Genomic DNA, 18,538 nt, shown 5'->3' on the forward strand with positions numbered 1-18,538 from the left:
ATGAGGTCGTCCCCCGTGGGGCTCCCGATCTTCACCCCCATTTTGCAGACGAGGGAACTGAGGCCCGGAGAAGTTAAGCGGCTTGACCGAGGTCACACGGAAGGCAGCTGCTGCTCCCTGGCCCCGGGCTTCTGGAACTCGCCACGAACTTGTCTTTGGCTAGTTTGTTCGGCAAGCCGCTCGGAGAAGGGCTCTGCAGAGGCTTTGGAGAGGGCCGAGGCCTCTCGGGCCGGCCCGAACGCCTCCCCCCTCCCCTCCCCTTCCTCGACCCGGAAGGCATCGCTGAGGAGGGAGTGGGGAGGGAGAAGAGAGCAAGAGTCTCAAGAGGAGAGCAGGAGGGGAGGGGAGAGGGGATGGGAGAGGGGCCGAGCGGGACAGGAGGCGAGAGGATGGAGAGGATAATAATAATAGTTGTGGTATTTACTAAGCGCTCACTGTGTGTTCTAAGCCCTGGGGTAGATCCCGGGTGACCAGGTCGGACCCAGCCCCCGTCCCTCACGGGGCTCACAGTCTCCACCCTCCCCTTCTACAGATGAGGAAACTGAGGCACAGAGAAGTTAAGTGACTTGCCCGACGCCAGAGAACAGGACAGGGAGCCTAGAGTGGGATCTCTCGGTCAGGTCCTCCAGGCCCGAAGCGGGCCGAAGCCTGGGGGAGGCGGCGGGGAGGCGGGGAGGAGATCGGTTTTCATTCAAAACCAGTGAACTCGGCTTTGCAAAACACCCGGGACTCTTAGTCGACGCCCCGCGGCCCGCGCCCCACTGTCCGGGCCGGGCCGTTGCCTTTCCTCCGGATAAAGCAGTCAGGGAGCGCTTACTGTGCGCCGAGCACTGTACTGAGCGCTTGGGAGAAGTACAAGAGCGCAGAATTAGCGGGGCCCGTTCCCTGCCTCTAACGAGCCTACAGGCTACACACGGGCGTACAGACACTGCTCTTCGCAGACCAGACGATTATCGCTCCGGGGCAATAATAGTAATCGTGGTATTTGTTAAGCGCTTACTACGCGCCAGGCACTGTACTGAGCGCTGGAGGGGAGGGGGAATACAAGCAAATCGGGTGGGACACGGTCCCCGTCCCACGTGGGGCTCACCGTCTCCATCCCCATTTTCCAGATGAGGGAACTGAGGCCCAGAGAAGTGAAGTGACTCGCCTAAGGTCACCCAGCGGACAAGTGGCAGAGCCGGGATTGGAACCTACGACCTTCTGACTCCCGGGCCCGGGCTCTAGCCATTAAGCCGTGTGGAGGGGGCGGGTACAAGACCAGTTCCCAGACTTCAGGGAACCGAAGGAGCCACCCGGGGCCGGCCACTGCGGATTTGAATGCTTTCCAGGCGCCAGAGGGGTCCCCCCACCAAAAAAAAAAAGCCGAAGGCGGGTCTGAAATTCCTTTCCCTTCTCTCCCGAACCCTTGGGCTGAGGGGTTTCCCCGCTCACCCTTCCGAACCAGGATAATCGAGGTCCTGGGGAGACTCGGATCCCTCTAATTCCAGGCTAAAGAAGGTACTCTGCCCTTGCCCGCCCCCCCCCCACTATAATGACCGGTTCCCCCCCCCCCCAAACCCCGGTGAGACACCACAGTTCAAGCCAGGAAAAGTCACCTCTGGGCCTTTGGAGGAAGGCGTGCCGGTGATGGGGCGCACCCGTTTGCTCAATGGAAACTCAGCAGCGTCAGAGATGTTCCTAGAAAGATCCTTGTTCCCAGTAGAGGGGGAGTTAGGCGGAAGGCGCCGAGGCGGGAATCAAGGCCGCACCTGTCCCCGGCCCTCCGCCTTTCCACCTCTGTCCTTTCTCCTTTCCAAATCTTCCCGCGAAAAGTCAGTCCTGAACGGGCTCTCCTTTGCAACTTCCTTTAAATGACCGGAGAGGCTGCTCTCGTGTCGCCCCCGATCCAGTTCTCGAGGGGCCGTTCTCGGTGCCGGAGTCTTTCTCGGCGTGGCCGAGTGGAAAGAGCCCGGGCTTGGGAGGCAGAGGACGTGGGTTCTGATCCCGGCTCTGCCACTTGGCGCTGTGCCACCTTGGGCAAGCCGCCTAACTTCTCTGTGCCTCAGTTACCTCATCTGTAAAACGGGGATTAACTGTGAACCTCACGTGGGACGACCCGATTCCCCTGTATCTCCCCCAGCGCTTAGGACAGTGCTCTGCGCACAGTAAGCGCTTAACAGATACCAACAGTATGATCTGTAAAATGCGGATTGAGCCTGGGAGCCCCAAGGGGGACGGCCTGATTCCCTTGTATCTACCCCCAGCGCTTAGAACAGTGCTTGGCACCTAGGAAGCACTGAACGAACACCATAAATGATGATGATTATTATTAATAAATGTTGGGGCCGGATGCATGGCCCTAGAGTTACGAGGAAGTTCAGCCTTTCGCTACCACCGAGCCAGGTCCTTAAGGCATCAGTAGGGAATGGGATTCCAAATGAATGGCCCACTCCCATCATTCTTTTTCAAATTCCTCCGAGTGATTTTCTTTAGAGGAGAACATTCCGAGGCACGACCACGGTGGCCGGCTAGTTTGAAAGAGCAACAGTTCCGAACCTTTTCCCGGTTTTTAAACGGCTTCATTTTCTGGGCAAACTACTATTTGCTGGACGTGGCAGATTTCACCCAGTTCATCCGAAATGTTCCCTTCCAGGATTTGCTCTCGTTCCTTTCTGCGCCGTTTGTTCTGCACTTTGTTTTGCTTCACCATCGGTGTCCTCGAACGGAACTACCTAAACCAGAAGGACCACGAGGGCTAGAAGGGTATTTTTGTTCCAACTGAGCCGTGGAATTGCTTTCCGGTTTTAAAAAAAATGCTTAGGGCAGTTTTTGGAGGGGGGTGTCGTGGGAGGATGTGGGGGGAGGGGATGGGCGGGGTTCCTTGGCTTGGCAGAGTTTTCCAACAAGAAGGTAGATTTCCAAAAGGAAAATGTGGCGGCCTGGAAAAAAGGATCAGGCCGAGATTCCTCCGGAGGTGCGTTCGGTGTGCTTTTCTGGGAGAGAGAGCAGGAGTCGAAAGCTTCCCAAGCCACGTTTTGGATGAAAAGCTTCACTTGGAAACACTTCAGAGCGGCCACCGAATGGCTACTGCCTTTTCCCTTGGAAGGAGCTTAGGAAACGGAATATTTTAGAGGCATTCACGATGTGCTCTGAGAGTCTGGAAGATGTCTATCAGGTTGGACCCGCAGTGGATTAATGATGAAACGGTTTGATATTGCTGTGGATTTTTATCTCCTCTGACTCTTCCAACAGCCCATCGGTACAGTTTAAAGAGTCTGTAAATGAAGAAATTTCCTTATTACTTCTGCAGCCGTACTAGTAACTGCTCCAATTCGGTGTCAGCTCCACCGCTCTGTAATGTATGTTGTTTGGATAATTAACAGCTTTAAGGTTAATAATATTTTCCCGGGTGCTGTATAGGATTTCTAGACGTTCATTGGTGCTACATAGTTAGTTGCTCTTCATCTGACTGGGTCCCGGTTTCAAACCAAATATATGTTTCACCTTGCTAAAGGTGAACAGCACAAATCTGCTAGGAAAGAATAATATACTGGACCCTGTAAGGCATTTCATTTCATTTGTGGGAGCACAATATCCTTCTGCAAAGGCCACTGTAAATTACAAGGGCTAAAAACATTCGCCCAAGTTTTTATTCTCCCCCCCCCCCCCCCCGCCCACCCTCCCCGGTCCCCTTTACTAACTTAAGCATTATTTCCAGGGATTCGAAACAATGCAGCAAAACTCATTTGTCGTATATGACGATGGAATAAAATCGAATGGTGTAAAGAAAACCCCTTCCTCTTCTTCCAAAGGCTGCTTGTTTAAGTCCAGATCCAGAGCCTGCGAGGAATCCTCTGAGAAGACTTTGAAATTAAGAAAATATGGGAATTTCTTGTTAGTGGGAAGAACCATGTAGACAAAAACATCGAAAATCTTGTTTAAAAAAGTGTAGATGACTTCTGAGCGGTGGGAGGGTGACACAAGACCGTGGTTTGTCAATATCAGTTATATGACCAAACCGTTTTTTTTTTTCCCCGCTTCTTCCCGTCCCCCCCCCCCCTTTTTCTTTTCCAATGTGTTCCAGGACATGGAGGAGTGAATCAGTTAGGGGGTGTTTTTGTGAACGGCCGCCCACTCCCTGATGTTGTCCGCCAGAGAATTGTGGAACTTGCCCATCAAGGTGTGAGACCGTGCGACATCTCCCGACAACTGAGGGTCAGCCATGGCTGTGTCAGCAAAATTCTCGGCAGGTAAAGGGAGACCCGGATTCACTTCATTTTCATAGTATTGACAGAAAGCAATACTTCCCGAGAAAAGGATGACAGATATATACTAGGAAATGAAAATGTTCTGAGAATTGCCAGCACCTTTCGACTGAATAGGCGAGTGACCTTGCAAACCACACATGAGCACGCTGTGAGTCAGACATGGGCAGAAGTGAAAAAATGCTCGTTTTCCAAATGTCTGGCACATAGTTCTGAAGAACCCACGAGTAGTGAGCCCTTGTGAATTTCCTCCACCTGATCAGCGACGAACCAGGAGGCGCATCTATGTGTCATCCACTGCCACGTGGAAAATCCAGAAGTTGAGTCATTCGGTGAAAGTTACTCTGATTTTCGAAAGGACATTCCATTTTTAACAGTCAAATCTACAAAGGCTATTTTCACCAAGTTACTCATGATCTTCTTTTACATTTGTCATTCTTTTGGGAAGTAAATGCTTCGTTGGTCCAAAACGTAACACTGGATTTGTTAACTAGTCACTCTTGTGACTAGTTTGCTATCTGAAAATACTTTTCAGCATCTGGAGTTGCTGAAAACAATGTCCAAAAGGACAGATTTCGTCATTATTGATTTAGATTCTCGAGATCATTTAGATTCAGAAAAATGGGGTTTTGACTTGCAAACTTAGTTGGCCCTTGGCCCAGGTTTTAGATACCAAAAGCATGCAGTCTAATGATTTTATAGGCCATCAGGCATGCTGATAATTCATTTTTCGGTTTTTTCTCTCCTTCTTTTTCCATTTACGATGGAAAAAGTAGTCCTTTAGGCGATATTTGAGAATCGATGGTCCTGCTGGTGCTTTTAAAGGTGGGGTGAGGGTGGGGGGCGCTGTGAGTCTGTGGTATTTTGACCCCCTTTAACCCATTTCTTTCCAGACATTTCTTGGTTATAAAGATTCTCCCCAGTTAAAGGGGCATTGGTTTCTAAGAGTCCTAGAGAAAATATCCATTTCCAAATGGAACATTGCCAGTGACAGTAAGTGTCTCTTTGGAAGGCCCAGTTGTTTAATCAGTCATCCCCAGTTGCTGAAGCCCCCTATCGCTAATAACGGTGTTTCCGTACCTTTGCTAGTCTTTCACTCTGCCAACCGATCTGAAAGCCCAGGCACAAAACCTAGGTCACGTCTGCGGAAGTCAAACCCCGTGGCCAATCGAAGAAGTTTCTTGGGTTCGGCCTCTATCTTAATGATATCTGACTCGTTAGCTAGCTAAGGAGACGGGGGTTTGCTTCTAATCCTTTTTTGTTCCATCTGAACACAGTACGGCTGAAAGATATCGGGTCGAGCTCGGGCAAAGGGGACATTTTGGCCAAGAGTGAGGGCATCCTTGAGTGTACCTCCTAATGGATCTGAGAGCCTGCCTGATTGGCAGCTGCTTCCGGGGACGTTCTGGGTACTCTGTGTGCTTTCTCCACCCCACTGCTAGCGGCCCGGATGCTCGAGACAGGCGGGAAAAAGGAGGCCGCGTGTAGGGGGTGTGTGGAAAAACCCCAGATGTTCTTTGTCCACCCAGTGAACCTGCTGAGTGCAGGCTTGGACTATCAATAATGACGATGATGATAATATTTCTTAGGCATTTAAGTGCCAAGCACTTTATTAAGCACGGGGGCAGATACGATTCCATCAGCCACAGTCCCTATTCTACATAGGGTTCACAGTCTAAGGGGGAGAGAGGAACAGGAATTGAATCCTCATTTGACAGATGAGGAAGCCGAGGCCCACCGAAGTTAAAATGATTGGCTCAACATCAACCGGCAGGCAAGTGGTAGAACTAGGACGAATCGTCCGAGGCTCCAAAACCGTCAATCCTGGCATAAACCCTGTTGACGTTAGGTTCGTCCCGAGCGGGTTAGGGTCCAAACTTGATTTTGCCCGGGAAGAGTTCCCTTCGGAAAAGGCGCTCGCTCCAGGCAAACGTGGCCGCGGATCACGGGGAATTTCTGGAGCTGAGGATTGTTATGCCGGTCAAGGTACAAGCTGAAGAGGGGTTCAGATATGACGAAGATTGTGATTCTCCAAGGGGCGCACTAAAAAGTCGAGAGAAAACACAGGAAGGATCTTTCTCTTTCCCTCTTTTTGCCCCCTTAGTGCGACCCTGGGAGGATCGCTATTTTCTAGATCTTTGGATCCTTCTTAAGCCCCGCTTCTTAGGGTTCCCTCGAGTGACCAGGGCCCATCCTGCCTGGACGGCGGGGTTGTCACGCCAGGTTTACTAACGGGTTTCCCTCGGCAGCGCCGTAGATGAAACGTGTAAACCATTACCTTACAGATCACTGATTCTGTTTAACTCTTTTAGCTCTTCAAAATTTCAATAGATTTGTCATTAACTATATTTGCATTATGAAGCCGAACGCCGCTCTGGAGCTTTGTCATTTAAGTTGTCAACAATAAATTGGAATTTCATAGCTCATTATTTTCACAGCTAATAATCACAGTGGATAGAACGACACTCTAATTAGAATCGCCCGCGAAAAAGCAACCTCAGACCTAAAACCCTTCGAGCGGGGAGTTCTCCACCGTGGTCTTTTCCCCCCAGCCGGTCATATCGCCGAAAACCTGGAAGAGCGCAACATTAGGCCGAAGGGGGTCGTAGAGCCAAAAGACGCTAGCTGATCCATCTGGGAGGTCTTAATGCCGGGGCGGGTAGGGTTCTAACTTTTTGCTCATTTGAGAGTGACAGTGGCTTTTGAAGGAGAGCCTGAGGCCCGGGTCCAGTCGATCCCGTCTGCTTTCCTCTTCTGTCCTGACTGAGGTGCGGCCTGTAGGGACTCTACCTTGGCTCTCGATCCGAAGAGTCTGTTGGTTTTTCAAACGGTATTTGTTAAGCGCCTGCTGTGTGCCAGCCGCTGTCCTAAACGCTGGGGTAGGTGCAAGCTGATCAGCTTGGACCCAGTCCACGTCCCACATGGGGTTCACAGTCTTAATTCCTCATTTTAGAGATGCGGTAACGGAGGCACAGAGAAGCTAAGTGACTCGCCCAAGCTCACACGGCAGCCGTGTAACATTTGGCGGAGGCCAACGTCTCGCCTTCCGATCTGTGGATCGACCCCCGCGTTACTGTCAAGTCAGAGTCGATTCAACCTCCGGGGGTGGCCTCCCGAACTCATTACTCACCATTACTCATTACTCACCAGAACGTGGTTCGAGAAGTTGGGTTTTCAACCGGGGAGGCGTTCTGCTGGTCTGTCTGGTAGAGAGACCCGACCCGGCGTGTTACAGTTCACCTTACTGTGGAATTTTCACATGGAACTGTCTCTCGACACCCACTAGGCAAGACTTGGGTCGTTTAAAAAACAACAACCTCTAGTCGTTTCTTAAATGTTGTTGCGATGAAAGAAGTCAAGAGCAGAAAATATTCTCATTGAAAACCAGCAAAATACAACGTCGTGATCTTTAAGAGAGGAGAGGCAAATCACAAGATGTGATTTAATGATTAATTCCAAAATTGATTTTACTATATCCCTTCACCTGAACTTCATTTACCTATCCAACTACGACCCCTCTGTTCACATTAAATGAAGAAATTGCCCTAGGAGGGTTCACTGCACGAACTCTTCTCCGTGGCAATTTGTTTTTATTATTGCCACTATTTCTGATTAATAACATACATTTCTAGTTCATCGGGGACCCCGGCACACTTTTAATCTTATGGCGCGTCTATCGTCCTGCTACTTGGGAAAAATGCATATTACATTATGGTACAATTTCAATTAATGCAAGTTAATCTGTTACCGGAACAAAATTCTACTGGCGAAAAGGAATTTCATTCCGTACCGTACTGTGACAGGGAAGGTTCATTCGTCTCTAACGACGTTCATCGTTTCTCTCTGCAGCATTGTATTGTCGTGGGCCAAACTGACCTGTTTAATTACTGAAAGTTCCTCCTAACCGAAACATTTCTTCCCCGTTTTGATCGCAGGTACTACGAGACCGGAAGTATTAAACCTGGAGTGATTGGGGGATCAAAACCAAAGGTCGCCACGCCCAAAGTTGTAGAAAAGATTGCAGAGTATAAACGCCAAAATCCCACCATGTTTGCCTGGGAAATCAGGGATAGACTCCTAGCCGAGAGAGTATGCGACAACGACACCGTACCCAGTGTCAGTTCGATTAACAGGTAAAGACTGTGATTTTTTTGTGGGGGGGGGCGGGGGGGGCAGGAGGAGGGGACAGGGGAGTAGATGGTTGGAATGTACAAATGGAATAAGGCGATGGAGGAGGGAGAGAATCTGTGCCCCCCCCGTAGGATATCCAGTTGGGCGTAGGCGGGCTTTCCTGTCCAATAGCTCCATCTGCCGCGCTCATTTTCTCATCTGGGGCGGGGGGGGGGGCGGGCGGGGGGAAGAGAACAGCTAGTCACAGTCGCAAAAGCTTGATTCTACGTGGTTCCTCTCCCTCCAGGCGGGTGTATCTCCTCCGTGGGACTGGAGAGGGTACAGGGCTCGGGAAGGGAAGGATGATGAGCAGGCGTCGGCCAAGCTCCTTCCGGTGCCTCCGACCGTCTACCTCAGGCACATACCACAGTCCCCTCTGATGCTTCATTCTGGGCTTTCTGAACAAAGACCACCCCTGGTGTTTCTATGCCGGGTGGGGCTTTTCCATCTAGACATCTCACGGGGGCCGGATCGGGCCTTAATGAGGAGAAAATATCAGGTATCCTGCTCCTCCGGGCCAGCTGAGGATTGATTGAATTCTCCTGACTCCTGACCAGAAGATGGGAGGAAAGCTAGGGGCAAAAATGAGGAGCTAGACTCCGAGGGACGCGTGCAATTTAAACGCTGGGCTCAGCGATCGAAAGAGCTAGTCCCAACGCCACGTGCAGACTGACAAGATCCGAGCCCCGGCCTCCCGACACAAAAACCCTCACCTCCCCAGACCCAAATGGTAAGGGAAAAGAGAGGCGGTTTCCCGGTCGAGCCCCCCCCCCCGCCCAAAACACCGGCTGGAGACATTCACTGCCACGATTCATGATGCGTGACCCGTTCTGCATCCTGCCCGAGGAATCAAAAAGCAGAAAAGCTTCTTTTCAGGTGGGAGTGTGGGATGAGCAGGGCCCCGAGGGTAGCCGCCTTTTCGAAACCGGTCAGGAGGCTATCTTGCCGGGGGCTGGCCGCCGGGTCTGATGCTGCCGCTCCCCGGTCAGTTCTTCCTTCCGCCGCAACCCTTGGGGGCTTCACCCCTGGCACGGCTGCAGGTTGAGGGACTGGAGGGGACCAGAAAAATCCACATTTAATGGGAAGCCTCTTTAGAGGGAGGCTTAATGCTCGCCGGAGCAGATTTAGAGGGGGCGGATGTAGGCAGGGCTTTTAATCAGGGTCCTGCCCGGGCGCCTCAGCTCAAATGCATTCATTCATTCAATTGCATTTATTGAGCGCTTACTGTGCGCAAAGCACTGCACTAAGCACTTGGGAGAGTACAATATGACAACAGACACATTCCCTGCCCACAGCGAGCTACTGTCAAAGCAGCTGCTTTGCAGCTACAAGCAAGCGACGCCGTCCTGGCCGACAGGTTCAAAAATGTACCTGGCCCCTAGAAATTTCTACCGGTGTGCCCATTTTTCGCTAGCTCTTACCGACGCCATTTTAGAAGAATGGCACTACTGCCGGGGTTAGAATTATGGCTCTTCGTTCCGCTTCTTACTTGGTCAGCGGGTGGGCCTCTGCTAATAATGATTTATTATTCATTATGGTGTTGGTTAAGTGCCTACTATGTGCCAGGCACTGTTCTAAGCGCTGGAGTAAATACAGATTGATCAGGTTGGCCACGGTCCCGGTTCCCCCCGGGGTTCACAGTCTAAGGGGGGGGGCAGGAATTGAATCCCCGTTTTTACAGATGAGGAAACTGAGGCACAGAGAGCTGAAGTGACTTGCCCAAGGTCACCCGGCAGGTAAGTGGCAGAGCCGGGCCGAGAACCCAGATCCTGTGACTCTCAGGCCCGGGCTCTTTCCACTAGGCCATGCCGCTTCCCCAAAAGGAAGAGGACAAGGAGGAGGATAAAAAGGAGGGGAAGGATGAGCAGAAGAAGGAGCAGGATGAGGAAGAAGAGAAAACGCTAGTAATAATAATGGTATTTGTTAAGTGCTCACTATGTGCCAAGCACTGGGGTAGAGACGAGGTAATCAGGTTGTCTCACGGGGGGCTCACAGTCTTAATCCCCATTTTGCAGATGAGGTAACTGAGGCACGGGGAAGTGAGGTGACTTGCCCAAAGTCACGCAGCCAAGTGGAGGAGCCGGGATTAGGACCCGCGACCTCTGACTCCCAAGCCCGGGCTCTTTCCACTGAGCCACGCCGCGTCTCCAGGAGGAAGTAGGAATCGGGAACTAGGGACTGGGAATTCTCTAGTAGTAGCGGTAGGAATCTGATCCCTCTTAATAGAGAGCAGAGACGTAAGACGGAGAGTCGGCTGCAGCTTCTAGATAGCAATACACAGAGGGGTGATGGCTTCTTCAGGAAACGGTAATGTGCAAAGCCGGCCTAGCTTACCGTCTTATTAATTTGGCCTCAGTTTTGAGGTGATCATATCGCTAAGCTTTCAGCAACATTAAGGGCCCAAATATTTGAAATGCCTTCAAGTACGCGACGGATAATCAAAAGCTAGATCATGAAGCCACCGGAGGATATTCAAGAGGAGTTCGGGAGGTTAGAAAATCGAATGCCGACTGCCATTTCCTCACTTCAGTGGCCATTGGCTAGCAAGAATAATAATGATTACGGTATTTGTTAAGCGGTTATTATGCGCCAAGCACCGTTCTAAGCGTGGGGGTAAATACAGGGTAATCAGGTTGCCCCACGTGGGGCTCAGTCTCAGTCCCCATTTTACAGTTGAGGCAACTGAGGCCCAGAGAAGTGACTTGTCCAAGCTCACACATCAGACAAGCGGCGGAGGCGGGATTAGAACCCGCGGCCTCTGACTCCCAAGCCCGGGCTCTTGCCACAAGGCCGTGCTGCTCCTCATAAGAAGGAGAAACGAGGTGTGGAGAAGGCGAATCAACCGAGTCCAAGGTCCCGGAACTCGGAAGTCTCCCAGCAAGGGACTGTCTCGGTGCAAAAGCCCTCTGGGGGATTTTGCCTTCTTCCGTTCCCATGAAGGCAATTCAGTTCGGACCCGGCCCCGAGGGTCCGGGTCGGGCACAGGGAATCCCAGATCTGGACATCTCCCCAGGAGGCCGAGTTGGATCTGAGACCATATTTCTAAGTATCGCTACTTGTTTTGCTGTCTGTCTTCCCCCTTCCGGACTGTAAGCCCGGAGTGGGCAGGGATCGTCCGTCTTTACTGCTGCATTGTATTTCCCAAGCGCGTAGTGCGGTGCTCTGCACACAGTTAGCGCCCAATAAATCCGATTGAAAGAATGAATGAATGAACCTGCGATTTAGATCTATTTTACTGCTGCCTCCCCTCTCAGGGGGATCTGGGTTTTGGATTCTGGGCCCCCTCAGGCCTCTCTCAGAGGGGATGGAAACTTTCATCCATTGATTCAGTCGTATTTGTTGAGCGCTTATTGTGTGCCGAGCGCTGTACTAAGCGCTTGGGAGAGTACAACACAACAATGAACGGACACATTCCCCGGTCCCCGTCCCCACGGGCTCGTCTCCCAAGAGCACGGGCTTGGGAGTCCGAGGCCGTGGGTTCTAATCCCGCCTCCGCCGCTCGTCTAGCTTGTTCCCTGGTCTAGCCAAAGTACCCTCTCTGAAGGCAGTTTTTACTCCTTCACCCCTCTCCCCCTTGCCCCTCTCCCCCGGTCACTCGCATCCAGACTTTCCTTCCCTTACTCTGCTCCCTTACCTTGATGAATCCAGATCCAACTCAGAGCTGATTTCTTTGTAACTTTCTTCCGGTCTTCTCTCTGTTGGCAGGCTCCTTTTTCCTTCTCACTCTCAGGCCACGCTCCTTCAACTCTCCCTAAGCAATCCTGGAAACTCCTGTTTTAAGTTTTCGGAGATGCCTCTCTAGGACGATTCTTCCTAAACTGCTTTTCCGTGTTACGAAAGCAAAAACAGTGGAATAAACGTAAAAGTCTATGGGTAGCCCGAGAACCTTGAAGGTTTAATTCTCGTCCGTTAGATTTGCAATTGACTAGTCTTTCCGTGTTCATGGCATGTCTTGAGTGAAGGGCCTCTGTTTCTCTGGTGTTTGCCCAGAACTGGGCGGGGAATATGTGTGTTTATTGACCGAATGAAGGAATGAATCCTATCCAGCATCCTCTTTCATTCCCGAGTAATACCTCCGTGACCACTGCTCTCCACATGTTTCCGTCAAGACTAATGGGGACTACTCTAGAAATACTGTTTCATAGGGAAATATTTGGGAAGAAAACTCATTTTTCTATTATCACAACTCTCATTAGCACCTTCAATTTGGTTTAAAAAGAAATTCAAGTGCTCCTCTCCGTATACCGATGCTTGCCACCTAGAACGTCAGACCTGCGTATTCCAATCCATTCAATTCCAGTGCAAAGACCAGGGCAAAGACCCGGCCCAGCGAGTTATTTTTCCCCTTCAGTGCTGCGCAGGAATAAAGCCGACAGATATAGCAGACAGGTATTGCTAGTGAAGAGCGAATGCCAGTTGAGAAGACTCTTTGGTCTATCTGCTCGTTTAGGACTGCCGTGCCTCCCGCAGAGTAACCACTATTCTTGAGATACTAATACTAGCGACGGTGTTTGTTAAGCGCTTACTATGCGCCAAGCACTGTTCTGAGCGCTGGGGTAGATACAAGGTCATCAGGTCGTCCCACGTGGGGCTCACGGTCTTCATCCCCATTTTACGGATGAGGGAACTGAGGCCCAGAGACGTTAAGTGATTTGCCCCAAGTCACACAGCCGACAGGTGGCGGAGCCGGGATTAGAACCCACGACCTCTGACTCCCAAGGCCGGGCTCTTTCCTGTGGATTAGCATCACGCCTCTGTGGAAAACTAGGGAAGTACCCGACGATCCCCAGAGGGGGCCCAGGAGTCTGTCAAAATTCAGAAATTGTGATCTTGCTCTCCCGCTGTGATTTCAAGACGAAGGAGGGATAGGTACACGACACTATCTGTGCTCGCCGAAACAGAAACTCACAGCACCTTTCGCCCGCTGCTTTCCAAGGTGGCAATTTGGAAGTTTGAAGAGAAATTCTTCTCCGAGGGAAGGCTGCCTCTGGTCCTTACCAATCTCAGGAGCTAGGAAACTGGGTAATAGTACAGCTTTTTGGTTGGCACATAGTAAGAGCTTAATGAATATGATTGTTGTTATCATGATTGTTATTTAATTATTAAGAGGGAGCCATCCTAGAGTAAGCCAACGCCACGCAATGTAAAAAACAAATCAGGCATATTTTGAGAAGGGTGTAGTATCAAGTCATTAATTAATTAATTAATTAATTAATGTTGGCATTTGTTAAGCGCTTGCTATGTGCGGAGCACTGTTCTGAGCGCTGGGGGGAGATGCAGGGTAATCAGGTCGTCCCACGTGAGGCTCCCAGTCTTCATCCCCATTTCACAGCTGAGGGAGCCGAGGCCCAGAGAAGTGACGTGACCCGCCCACAGTCACCCAGCTGACAAGTGGCAGAGCGGGGATTCGAACCCATGACCCCCGACTCCCAAGCCCGGGCTCTTGCCTCTCTGTAATCACTCACCGGTCCACGGCTTGATACCTCCAACCTTACAGGGACTCGACTCCCATTATTGGCTCAGCTCAGAACCGCAGAGGTCTTTCAAGGACCTCAGGCTCTCAGGCCCTCCAGGGAGGTCATGGGAAAACGTATTATCCCCTTTCATAATGCATCATATCGGTCCCCCGCCTGTCACCGCGGCGCTTATTTCGAATGAAACGCGTTTGCCCTTTTTGGGAAAGAAAAGCTTGTGGTTTTCCCATCAACTTAGAGAGCATCAACATCCTCTGATTGATTTAAAAACGATCTCTAATACCGTGTCGCGTCGTAGCCTACCTGCCCCCATTCTTTTGTCATCCTTAGAGGGCAAGCATAGGAAAAGGGCATCGATTTGTGACTAAGTTATTCATCGATGAACAATTCCTGGCGCTCTTACCTCCTCGGGTTGTTTACCTGAGCCAGTGATCTATTTTCTACTCTTGTTTCTTTCCGATTGCATTCAGGATCATCCGGACAAAGGTGCAACAGCCGCCTAATCAGCAGGTCCCGGCCTCCAGTCACAGCATAGGTAAGGAAAACTTTTTTTTCTTAAAATACAAAAATCTAATGGAATCAAACCGTTCTAAAGAAGTTTTAATCATTCTTATGGGCAGATAATTCTGCATAAAACACTTCAGCCCACGTACTAATGCGCCTTCTTTGTCATTCTCCAAGGGCTGAACATGGTAAATGAATTTTATAAATACTGCTAAAAGGTTTTGAATTTTACTGATTATTATGATAAATAGCTTTCACCATGAGACAGAAAATTGAAATCTAAGCCAAAAAAAAAAAACCCCACTAATGGGGGTCTATAGAATGTCAGATAATTAAAGTAATAAATCAAGAAAGGGATACTTATTCATAACATTTTCTGCATCATTAGTCAGTAAGTAGTTTTGAATGTGTTTTTTTTCTTCTACCAACCAGCCCTTCCATGATTCTTTGCGCACTAGCAGTCTTGAGTGAAGAGGTAGAGAAACTTTCCAAACTTTTTTCTTCTTTCTTCCTTGCTCCGATCTCATTTAGATGCAGACCGACTGCATTCGGTGAAGGGTGATGGACTCTTGATGTGTTTCAGTGGTGTGTGGGTCAAGACAGCTGCACACCAATTAACACTCTTAATTAATGAATGAAATTATAGGCCGGAGCCCATTTTCCCTGCCAATCTTTTATATTCCGGGCTTGTCCTCCCTCTAATGATTTGAGAAGGAAAATTTCTGCTTTTGTCAACTCACCTGGGTCACTAAGCTCACCTCTCTTGGATCCTAACTTTTGGAAAATTTCCACTCTACTCAAGTAGGGGAAAAGAAAACAAAACAAAGATGGCAGCCCGGCTTTTTTCAGTGATTCCTGGGTGACGCACATTTCATAAACTCTGTCTTAATTGGCTGCATCCTTGAGTTCTTAAACTCTCTACGTTCTCAGCACTTTCATTAGAAAGTCAGATACCAGCGTGAGCAGACTCGGGTAGAAGACTAGCAGAATTTCTCAATCTGCCTGGAAAGATTAAGGGCTAGTTCTTTCTGAGACTCCTGGAGCAGCTTCTTCTATTTCAACTTATTGAATATGGAAGATTAAACTCATGGTTGTCGCAGGCTAGCCAGTAGAAGGTTTTAAAGTCGGCTCAGGCGGCTTTCAGATGAATAACGACACCTGGAATCCCCTAGGCGTGTTTTTCTAATTCCTAATAAAACGGTAGCTTTTGTTGAGCGCTTACCGTGTGCCGAGCACTGCACTAGGCACTGGGGTAGATACAAGATGATCAGGTCGGATACAGTTCCTGTCCCCCGTGGGACTCACGGTCTAAGCGGGAGGGAGGAGGATTTAATCCCCCTTTTACAGATGAGGAAACCGAGGCACGGAGCAGTTAAGCGACTTGCCCCAGGTCTCACGGCAGGCAGGGGGCAGAGCCGGGATTAGAGTCCAGGTCATCTGACTCCCGGGCCTGGGCTCTTCCTACCAGGCCACGCTGCCCCCCTTCATCTTAAGGAAGTCAAAGCACTTTGCCAAGAGTCACTCCAGGCCCACCACCTTTTGTCCGCGTTTTCTCAGTTGGCAGCGGAAGGGATGCGGTCGGAACACTGGACGGTATTTTCCGGCAACGGCTGGAGAACTCCACTGGGTCTCTGATGTTGTGGGGCACAGCACGTGGAGCAAAAGATAGTTCCCAGAGAAATCAGGCCCCCGCAGCACCAAACTGGTGAATTAGCGAGTGACTAGCTGGTGAATTTCCAAACCAGATCATTCAGGCCTCAGACTTGCCTTACCTGGGTGACGGAGACAGAGGTGGATTTTATCCCTGCACTGTCATCCCACTCCTGCATTTTCGTTAGATGGTGAAATCCTCCATCCTGGGGCTCTGAAATGTATCATTTAAGCAGTCTCGCTGTTACAAAATGTACTTTTTAAGTCACTATAAATTATTCTTTATATAGCAGTATTACTGATTCCGTTAACTTCATTTGTCAAAAGAAGAGCAGCCAATTTAAATGTGTGTTCTGCTCTGTAATGTTTGCAGTCTTGTTAAATGAGCTACCAAATGGACACATCCTTCATCAATTCAGTAAAAATGCTATTCCCAGTTTCAGTATTAGGGAGAAGCATGGTCATTTGCATTTTTTTTTTTTTTTTGTGCGTGTATGTGTGCCGGGGACTCTCCAACACGCTGCCTGAGATCTCTGTGCTTTTACCAAGAAAAGGTTGTGCGCATAATCCCCAAATATAGGAAAACATATTTCCTCCTGTGCTGCTCTCTGGGAAAACTCAAAGAGCTCTGCTTCTAGGTCTCTTAGCAGCACGGAAACCTTGAAATAAAACCAAAACCAGGGTATGGACAGCTTAGACTGCCCCTTCCAGCCAGCTAAGAGAAAGAGATTGTAATCCACAAAGGAAAAAAACCGACAACATTAGGCTTTGCAAATCCTCCTGCATTTCTGATGATCTCCCAGCACTTTATGGTGAATGACTTCTCAAATAGTTTTCATTCGACCGGAATCAAGGGAGAACATTCCCGGTATCAGTCTGTGATTTTAATGAACCAAGAAAAAAGTCGATGTGAGGAAATGGGATTTTGGTGGTATTGACGGGAACAAAGCCGAACAGAAAATGGAACAAGGTCGTGGGGGTGATGTTCTCTCAGAGAGACTCTAGCGCCCGAAGGTCGTGCGTACACACTGTCACAGAAAACGCAGTCGACTGTCCGCGCCTCCTCGGTCGACTCGTCTCCCCGGGAAGTCTAAAACGGGTAGGATAAGTGGGACCAAAGAGCCAAGTGAAGATGAATGTTGTGCTTCTCTGTAGATAAGTGTTACTTATTTATTGCAGCGTCCACTGGGTCTGTGACCCAAGTGTCCTCAGTGAGCACCGATTCGGCAGGGTCCTCTTACTCCATCAGCGGAATTCTGGGAATAACATCCCCCAGTGCAGAAACCAACAAACGCAAAAGAGACGAAGGTAAAAAGCCAAATGATTCCTCCGGGTCTTTATTTCGTTCTTACCCTCCACACGTAACGCACCCATTCGTGCTCTGCAAGTGAGCCCACTGTCAGTTCCATACAGCCCTGACGGGCACCGTAGGTTTCCGTAGTCCTGCGAGTATACAGTTGGGACACTCTACAGAGGCCTAGCGAAAACGTCTCCCCTCTGGTTTTGAATGTAAAATGTGGATTTTTCAGTTTAAAGGAGTTTCTCCTCAGGGTAAAATTAAAGGCTGCGTCTTGAAAAAAAACCAAAAAACAACCCTCCCACTTTTATTTGATTGCATATATCAGTACCTCCTCAGGGACGGTGTCTCCTTTCCTGTTGGAAAGCCGTTTCCCGAGCAGTTAGGTGAAACGCACCCCGAGGCTGCAGTGACACTCTAGTACGAGAGGAGACACTGCCGGATGCATGTATTAATATATTATGAACCATCTCGGATGCTTCACATTTAGTTAAGGGAAAAAAAAAAAGCCGTTCAGCCTCCAAGCTTTCACGGAAAGGTTCATTCGACTATTGCACAAGGTGGCACTGTTTTTTAAAAGGAGGCAACGGCAGGCACAGTTGATCTCGTGGCCGCAGTCTGTGACATCCTCGTCGCTGCCTTCGGGACACGAGGAAGCCGACAGGAGTGGGATACGGAGAGCCACGTCCTTCCTCAGGTTGAAAAGCCGGGTTTCCTCTGGGGGCCTCGGGAACTACACTGGTGCAGCTGTACTGCGCCCCAAGATGTTTAAGGGCCCGTTCCCGGACAGGAGGAGGCCTAGTCTCCTGGCAAAGGGGATCCCTCCCCCCCCCTGCCCGCGATGGAGTGACCAAATGACTGAATTGAGGGTCCCAGAAGTGTCACTTAGGGGCACAAGTGGGGCCTCTCTCTCTCTCTCTCTCTCTCTCTCTCTCGTCACAGCTGGAGTGTCAGTGCGGTGGTTTGATCATGCCAGAGGGTCACAAGTCAGTCGGTCGGTCGCATTTATTGGGCGCTCACTGCGTGCAGAGCGCCGTGCCCAGCGCTTGGGAGAGGACGCTATAACGGGCTAAAGTAGGAGAGGCAGTATCTTGGGGATCTGTCAGCACCCCGCCACTTCTGGTTAGAGGCACTGGGACGTGGAGGGACGAGGTCCAGGGACTTGGTAAAATATTTCCTTTCTTTGAAAACTGATA

At 50.0% G+C, this 18,538-nt stretch overlaps 1 protein-coding gene across 2 annotated transcripts in view; it reads left to right on the forward strand.

The window, feature by feature from the left end:
• PAX5 (paired box 5) overlaps positions 1-18,538 on the forward strand; it is a 251,331-nt gene that overhangs the window by 7,860 nt on the left and 224,933 nt on the right. For both annotated transcript variants that reach the window (XM_029056299.1, XM_029056300.1), the window contains exons 2-5: positions 4,067-4,232; positions 8,183-8,380; positions 14,362-14,426; positions 17,225-17,353. In XM_029056299.1, the coding sequence (XP_028912132.1) occupies positions 4,067-4,232; positions 8,183-8,380; positions 14,362-14,426; positions 17,225-17,353 (558 nt within the window). The remainder of the gene's footprint in view (positions 1-4,066; positions 4,233-8,182; positions 8,381-14,361; positions 14,427-17,224; positions 17,354-18,538) is intronic.

The sequence above is a fragment of the Ornithorhynchus anatinus genome, chromosome X5, assembly GCF_004115215.2.
Source record: "Ornithorhynchus anatinus isolate Pmale09 chromosome X5, mOrnAna1.pri.v4, whole genome shotgun sequence".
In the NCBI taxonomy this organism is placed as follows: domain Eukaryota; kingdom Metazoa; phylum Chordata; class Mammalia; order Monotremata; family Ornithorhynchidae; genus Ornithorhynchus; species Ornithorhynchus anatinus.